This window comes from Helicoverpa armigera, chromosome 14 (genome assembly GCF_030705265.1).
Source record: "Helicoverpa armigera isolate CAAS_96S chromosome 14, ASM3070526v1, whole genome shotgun sequence".
Classification (NCBI taxonomy): Eukaryota; Metazoa; Arthropoda; class Insecta; order Lepidoptera; family Noctuidae; genus Helicoverpa; species Helicoverpa armigera.
The window spans coordinates 11587559-11595886 of record NC_087133.1 but is presented as its reverse complement, the minus strand read 5'-3'; the positions used below and the strand labels follow the sequence as shown (position 1 = coordinate 11595886).

Sequence of the window (8328 nt, the reverse complement as noted above, 5' to 3'; positions counted from 1 at the left end):
CATTCTGAGATTACCTTTCTTCACCAATTCCTACGAAGTTCTACCACAGGTTCTACCATGGAAGCGAGACTAGGTACAAGTACCTACCTGTAGAAAAATTCTTGACATCCATGAATATGATGATTTCTTCTCTAGAACTAATAATATACGATTGTAGATTTTTTTTAAATATACATTTCCAACTTGCAACATTTGCCAAATATCTTTACGTGCACTTCATTCTAGAAGCTGGAAGACTGACCGTATTCCGATCAAGTGTAGTGAAAAACCTGAGTAGATAATCAGAGTCTGAATACCTAGAGCCACTAAGTAACCAAGAAACTTCTGTTCCTATACTTCTTCAATACTTCTCCGACTGGCAAAGATTTGCAGCCAAGGCACTGTCAGCTTGGTATAGGTACCTTTTATAGGTGCACATCGATACTATATCTTGCGATCCTTGGCGACGCGAAACAGTTAGACCATTTTCGAGATTCCTGTAATATTTTAAACGGGAAGGGATATAAATAAATACTTCGTGTGTATTTTATTTTAATATGTAAATGCAAAAACCTAGAATGAGGGTCGATGATCCTGCAAAAAAAAATGTATGTAACGCCATCTACCGGTACACACAAGTACAAAAATTTGTCAAATCAGCCAGTTCAGGGCCACTTCGCAAAAGTGGGTAGGCACTACGCACTCCATACTCCATCTTATGAAAAAGCAGTATAATTTAGGAGTTGGAAATTTGATCGAAAAAAAACTACAAATATGCAATAAACACTATTTTATCTTAAAGGTCTTTCTAAATCATTCTCTTAAATAAGTACACTTATTTTACTTACAATAAAATCATACTAATAAAATATACCAGATCTGTAGTCTAATATCACAAAAGATATAAAAATAATGACTTACAAGATGAAGTTGCCAGCGACATCTATTGTCGATCGTTCAAACTTAACAGAATAGCACGTAGGTGTTAGTTCGCAGTTATATTGTAGATGGCGGTAGTGACTAACGAAAGTAAGGGGAAAAATGTAAAATCCTGAGGGTACAAAAATCTAAAAAAAATTCGTTGAATAAAAAATTACTTATGACTTTGAAGAATCACGATAGTTAACAATTTGAATTTACTTTTAATGCTTGCAAGTTTCTGAAAGCAAATTAAATGTTTATCATATCCAAAGAAGGTATTAAGATCAATACGCCTTGATTTCTTCCACCACAAGACGCAGGAACCCAATTTAACCATAATTAAAAATTATCCATTTTGGTTTCGAAATCTGGACCTATCGTAAGTAGAATAAAAATGACTAAGTACATACCTAAGTATCTAAGCAGACATCTAATTACACTTACCTACTATAAAATAAACTAAATTAAGAGTTAACAATTTCGTATTTCAGCTGGGTTTCGTTCAGTCTCGTTACTAGATTGGTATTGTTGAACGCTGAACCCGGTGTCATAACTCCTCCACTGTGGAACCAAAGATTTGTTTTTATTTCATTTCTTTACAGTTTATTATCAGGTAACAGATAATATATACCGTAAACTATACGCTATGCACAAAAATGCTTCTAAATAAAACTTGAAATATCTTAAAATAACTAGTTCATCTCCTCGTCCCCAAGGATCTTCTCACTAAATATTCAGAAAATACTCACATTTCTGGCATGTTGTGTCTCTCTTTGAGGAGTGTGACTGCGGACATGAGGAGTGCCGCTACTGCAGAACCGTAAGCAGGGTTCGTACCAGTTACCTGTCAAATATATCTTAAATTACTTCTATAGCTTTACCATATTAGCTATTTGGATAGAAAAGAACAACATTGTAAATTACTACCAAATTGGTATTAAAAAAATTCGTTTTAGTGTACCACAAGGTCATATTCTTGGGTCAACTGAATCATTTGGCAGAAGTGTCTTACTGTGGATGTCTCAATGAATGTTGAATGTTGTGTATTTTGACGTAACGTATCAGTTATGGCCATCTAACCCAAAAGATACCAGGATGAGAAGGAATAAATACGGAAGGGTAGGAAGACCAGGATATAACGTAAGTATATCTTTGTAAGAGTAAAACTGCAATAGGTCTGTCTCACCTTAGCCACAACAGTCTTTGTAGGCGGCATTGTGTCCACATTAGCGCCTTCCTCCCAACCCTTGCCAACCAGCTCAAAAGTGAAGTGCGTATTATTCATGACATTCTCTGTTGGGCCTTGCTTCGTCACGTACCCTGAAGACCAGTACTTCGGATGGTTCAACAAGTACTTTCGCGTCCATTCTGCTTTTGCCATCATAAATATGACCACGCCACTACAGATAGTGAGGAGGGACCGACCAAGACTTCCGCCCTTGAAGTATGCTTGGAACTGAACAGGGCGTTCCTGTTTGTTCTGGTAGAGGAACCGCTGTGTCCTGTACACCACGGACTCGTCTGCTCCTGGGAATGGGAGGTACCAACTGCCGTCCTTTTTTTGAAGATTCCTGGAAGTCAAAAAAATATTTGGAGATATCAGTAGGTTAAAGCTGATGCTTAAGTGTATGTATCGGAGGAAGGAAATTAGCTTACTTGAGTTTCACCTCAGGTTTCATCTGTGGCAAAGGTTCCGGGAACAAAGCTTTCTTCAGCTGCGCTAGTTGGCTGTGATCTGCCATTCTGAAACCATGCAGGTAAATGCACGTAAAACTTGCTCTGTCACAAGAAGGTGTAAACTGAGCATTACTCATTCTTCCTACTGCACCTGAGGTTTGTTACAGGCTTTTTATCGTCCCACTGCTGGGCACCTGAGATTAGCCGATTCAAATAAGCAAACTCTTTATAGTATTGGTTAGTTACCCATAAATGACAGACTCCCATGTCCCAAAGCCAATGACGCCTCGCTCCTTCGACTCCTCCGCGATATCGGGCGGTAGGTACCCGCTCAGGTACGACTCCACTGAGTTTAATGTGCCTGCAAATAGATGACACCTGTTAAGCAAATTCGGGGAACGATGTTAACGCTTAGATTAGTATCCTATTATTCCTATTTACTCATCAATACATTTAGAAGATTACTTATTCTTGTTATGTATTTTAGTGTTTTGTAGAACACGTAATGCTGTCGGTTTGATCAAATCGATAAATTTTGGCTTAACAACTACCTTACTCCCGGTAGTTGTTATTATTGTGGTTACGAACGATCTTTGATTTGACATGTAGACAGAGTCACATATTTAACGCCCCCTAGCCTATATTACTGCTATATAGTACGAACCTTTGAAGTTTTGTTTAAGAAAGATGACGCCCATATCGGCCGGGACGCTGTCCCAGCCACACGCGCTGATCACAAACACGCCAGCCTCCCGCGCGCGCTCGTCGTATCGAATCTGCATCAGCTCCATAAACTGGAAATACAGGAGACTATGATAACCCGAGCTTCTGCCACCAGTTCTAGTACCCGTTTCACTCGCTTCGCTAGGAAACTACTTCGTGCAGTCGAATAAAAAGGAGCCTTCAGCTACATGTTACGGCCAAAGCCCGAATTGCAGCTACAAGTAGGTTTAGCCGGCTACAGCAAAGTGTAACTAGACACTTGCGGTTAAACTTTGTTGTATCCTCTTCTCTTAAGGTTAGATATAAGTAGATGTAGCCTTCAGTATAGCAGCTGCACTTAGGTGCAGCCGCAAAGCCGTGGTTAAAGTTAGCAAGCTATTGCTCATCGGTAAGAATTAAGGTTACGATTTAGTTAAGCATTTTGACTTTGTTTTGAGATTCTTAACATTTCTCTTCTGACTGATTCTCTCTGCTCTAATACAAAAAAAAATAAAACAGAGTACGTAAGGAAGTAAGTACATGAAGGAGTATCTAAGGAGGTACATAGGGATAGTCCATAATGGAGTACTTAGAGGACGTGGAGTCTGATGAAGACTGTCAATTAGGATAAAAATGTTTTGGCAATAAAACTACTAATTACCTGTGGTTCTCCACTAACATCGATGTAGTGACACTTGCTCTCCACAGCGGCCTTGACGACCGGCTCTCCATACATGCGGTAAGGCCCACAACAGTTGACAACCAGCCTCGTCTGAGCACACATTGCGTTGAGAGATGCCACATCTCCTATGTCTGCTACTATCACTTTCACGTGGGATAGATCCTCACCTAGAATGGAAATTAAAGTCTGAATAGGATGAGAGCCTTTGGAGGTTTGGTAATTAATATCAATCCATCTATCCAAGTCCACAGACCTCTTCTACTTAGCCCTCTACGTCCAGCTGATCTGAACGATCTTCCTAAGTCGTAAGTCCTAGTTTTAGGTCAATCAATCTTGATGGGGGTGTCTCGGGATACACTAGTCGGTATACCCTTACCCAACATATTCTTCAATTCAGATAATTTTATCATTCTATTAGCTTTATAGGTACAAGCTTTTCTATCTTACAGAATTTCCATGGAGGACTATTTCTCGTCCATGAAACGACACATAGATTTTCATTGTTTACATGAACCGTGTTGTAACGGCGATCGATAGAGTCCTTCAACGAGGTGGTGCTATAAATGTACAGGGTCGTCAAAGGTCAAAGTCTCGAGATTGTTATCATTATGACGGACTTTTTCAACGAATTTTAACTTGGTAACCAACAATGGAAAGCATTGGTAGGTATAGGTACCTACTAAAAGTCCTGAAACTGTTGAACCGATTTGAGAAAATATTTGACTGTTGAAAAGCCATCATACCTACGTAAGTACGGAAAGTAGTTAGAAAATAGAGGGGACATTACAGACACCATAATTTACCAAGAAATTAATAATAACACAATAACATTTTATATAAATATGTCTTTCATTACATTGTGATAGACATTAATCATCCGGCTTATTTATAAGGTTAAGGTTTTGTTGCCTCGTTGGTCTAGCTGTCGCAAGTGCGGCTGCTGAGCACGAGGTCTCGGGTTCGATTCCCGAGTCGGGCCGAAATCGCTTTGTGGGTTTTAGAAGACTTTCACAAAGCAGCCCGGAGCCTGGAAGCTGGTGATTGATACACCCGTGCATCGGAGAGCACGTAAATGTCGGTCCTGCGCCTGATCTCTCTCCGGTCGTGTCGGATTACCGTCCCATCGGGCTATGAGAGTTAAGGAATAGTGAGTGCACCTGTGTCTGCGCAAATGCTCGTGCACTATAATATGTCCTGCGTAGTTGGCTAATCTCCTTACATGAGAACAGCCGCCTTAGCCGATAATCGGCTAGGAGGACATCATCAAGGTTAAGATAACTTCGATACAAAAACAAACCAGAAACACTTAAAACAAGTTTTGCCTCACGTGTGGGCAAAAACCGATAAAACGTGAGCTTGGGTCCGATATTATAATATGAACACAGGTAAAGGTCTTAAAAAAACAGCCTAATTAAGAACCGCCTACTTTTTCGGAACACGGTTGAAAAACAGCATTGCACACTATAAGAGAGTTTGATTTCTTTAAACGTCTTACCATTTTACGGAAGTTGCTAATACTTACGTACCTACCTACCTACGTATTTTACGGAAACAACTTGCAAGTGTAAAGTCGCGGTAATATTAGTAAGTAATTAGGTATAACAAGTTCACGTGTAACCTTGCCCTTTGCACAATGCATATCTTAAATAATAACACGATGACTAAAGTAACAATGATTCAATAATTACGTTATTATCATTCAGCTTCCGTTTATCATTACAAGATCGCAGTTCATACTACCAACATAGTTAATGATTAAGGTATAATTACCGGCATTTGTTGTGATAAAAAAATAGATACTACGGTATCAGAGATTAAAAATGTGTCCAGTAATGATGATAGACTTGTTTTAAATGTAGATATCTACCTACGGATGATATGAAATCACTAGCAGGTACCTAGGTACGTAGCTTAGATACAGTCCCACAGGAAAATCGGTACAAAGGTTGCTTACTTTCGAAGATATTCCCCTTTATTCATTTGTCTTTCAGCCATAATTTGATATGAAAGCAAAAGTTTATATTCTTTACCAAAACTCAGTTTTAAAGTGGCTTTAAACTTTTAACTGATCGAGGCGTGAACAAAACCTAGATAAAAATATGCGACTCTAAAGTTAGCATAGAGTATAAAAATATTGACTTGAATTTTTACGTAATAGGTAGAATTGAATACCTACCTAGGTAAGTGTTGATGACGTGATCAGGTGAGCCGAAGACCTGATAATTAATTTATCATCTGTTATTACGACAAAAATAACACAGTCCTTAGATTACATAGGCTCAAGTCCACCAACAATAAAAACGTCCGTTTTTCTCAAAACAACTATTAACTTTGAAACCTGTCCGTGAAAATTCAAAGTACCTACCTAAGTACCGTACTTAAACAGTTGTTTTAGGAAAATTGACGTTTACGTTGTAGACGAACTTGGCCTTACTCAATAAATAAAAATATTGTTTCATTCATGGATGATGCAGCAAATTTTGAGTTTTTCCTACAAAGAATTATGATCTCGTAATGAAAAAAGCTGTGTCAGGCAAATGACAAACCACCTATACAGCCTTATTCGGCTGCGGATGATGCAAGAATTTAAATCGATACTATATTATGTTAATACTTATATTTATTAAGCTGAATGGTTTGTTTATTTGGTTAAACGTGTTAATCTCAAAAATTACCACAAACTATTTTCGGAAGACGCAGTTGAAACCGTAATCCAAATACTAAATTATATCCTAGACTTTAAAATACTTACACTTTGACCTTTGAGTTTGCTTCGGTGCTTTTTTTGAAGGTATTCTAGTGTTAAGATATTTTTTGTCCTGGTAATATGATTTATGATTTACTAACCAGTTCTTTTGGCGACCTCGCCTTTCAAGTTTTCGAGCTTGTCTCGAGAACGGCCGGCGACTCCCCAGGACCCGATGTCATACTTCTTGGCAAGCTTCGCCATTTGGATGACAGCGTGCTTGCCTGTGAGGCCAGTCGCCCCGAAGATCACCAAGTCTATCCGTGGCACCTGGACAGTAGAATAAATTAAAGTTCCGTATTTTTTTATAGATAATGGTACTTTTACGGAACCCTTGCCGGGTAACTGGGTTGAGGAGGTCAGATAGAGTCAGCTCAGTCGCTCCTTATAAAACACTGGTACTCATTTTCCGGTTAGACTGGAAGCCGACCCCATAAAACTTGGGAAAAAAGCTCGGAAGATGAAGATGATGGCACGGAACCCTTCATGAGCGAGTCCGGCTCGGACTTGCCCGATTTTTTTTATTAATAAGAAGGAACCTTATATTTAAATAATTTTTAAGTAGATTGAGGGACAGTTAAAAGTCTGATGATTATGAGGTTTATTATGATCACTCCTTGACTTTTTATCTTCATTGCGTGATAGTTTGACCAATAATGTATAGGGGTAGGTACTTCCTACTGCCCCTACCTAGGTACCTGTCACCCCGCATCGTTTATACTAAAAGGGTATAATTTCTAATCCACTTACTTCCATTTCTAATCAGCTTTCAGCAATCGATTAACTTATTTGTAAAATTGAATTTTTAAACTTGAAACTTCGTAAAATATTAATGTATACTGAAACACTGACACCAATTTTATCATAACCCAAAACTAAGTATCAACGAATTTGTGGAAAAAAATAACGTTAAATTCCACCGCGTAGCACGTCATCGACGGTTGAAATACAAAGTGGACTAATGTTAGTGGGAAGCTACGGACTATATTTATGTAGATGTGAATTATTCGAAACAAGTTTGACAAATTAAAACTTTGGTTCGGATGACTTGTTGTTTTTATACAAATACGTATCCTATGAGTCTTTCAGCTAATGTTTTTGTTGCATCATCTGCGTTACGTTGGGTATGCCATAGTTTTCTGATTTGGACGATAAACAAATGGTAGAACAGTCAATCACTCCAGCTATGTACCTAGGTGCTTAAAGGTCCTATCCCTAGACGAGTAGTAGACGTCACTTTTGAACCATCCTGTATATACATATCCCATACATAAGCTACCCCTATGTATTGCCTTATGTACCACCCCTATGTACTCCTATGAGTAATACTAGTAAGTACAAGTACCCCAATGTACTTCCTTATGTTCCTTTTCCCTTAAATACTCCCGTATGTATTCCGTTATGTACTCCCTTTATAAACTGCCTTATGTTATCATTAGATACCTACTCTCTTTATACTTATGTACTAGCCATGGAGATCATAATGACAAGCGGAGATGTCAAAACGCAAAAGAAGCGCTAGGTATAACTTGCGGGTGTTCGGGGGACAAGGAACATTAGGTACTAGCTCCGCCTGCACACGCCTTCTATGAAACCCGCAGATTATTTTCAAAATAAAATC

At 38.7% G+C, this 8328-nt stretch overlaps 1 protein-coding gene across 1 annotated transcript; it reads right to left on the bottom strand.

Moving 5' to 3' along the window:
• Positions 1 to 1101: 1101 nt before the first annotated feature.
• On the bottom strand, positions 1102 to 7615 carry LOC110375091 (saccharopine dehydrogenase-like oxidoreductase). The gene is made up of 9 exons (XM_021333068.3): positions 7458 to 7615; positions 6809 to 6977; positions 3941 to 4128; positions 3242 to 3371; positions 2824 to 2938; positions 2557 to 2643; positions 2087 to 2471; positions 1650 to 1744; positions 1102 to 1461 (listed from the first exon to the last, which is right to left on the bottom strand). Exons 1-9 carry the CDS (start codon positions 7461 to 7463, stop codon positions 1365 to 1367), a joined length of 1272 nt encoding a protein of 423 aa, XP_021188743.3. The 5' UTR covers positions 7464 to 7615; the 3' UTR covers positions 1102 to 1364.
• Between the last annotated feature and the right edge of the window lie 713 nt (positions 7616 to 8328).

Coding starts and splice junctions, on each gene's coding strand:
- LOC110375091 (XM_021333068.3), bottom strand. Junction 3,372..3,940: donor ATGTTAGTGGAGAACCACAG/GTAATTAGTAGT, acceptor CTGTATTTCCAG/TTTATGGAGCTGATGCAGAT. Junction 2,644..2,823: donor TGGGAGTCTGTCATTTATGG/GTAACTAACCAA, acceptor GCATGGTTTCAG/AATGGCAGATCACAGCCAAC.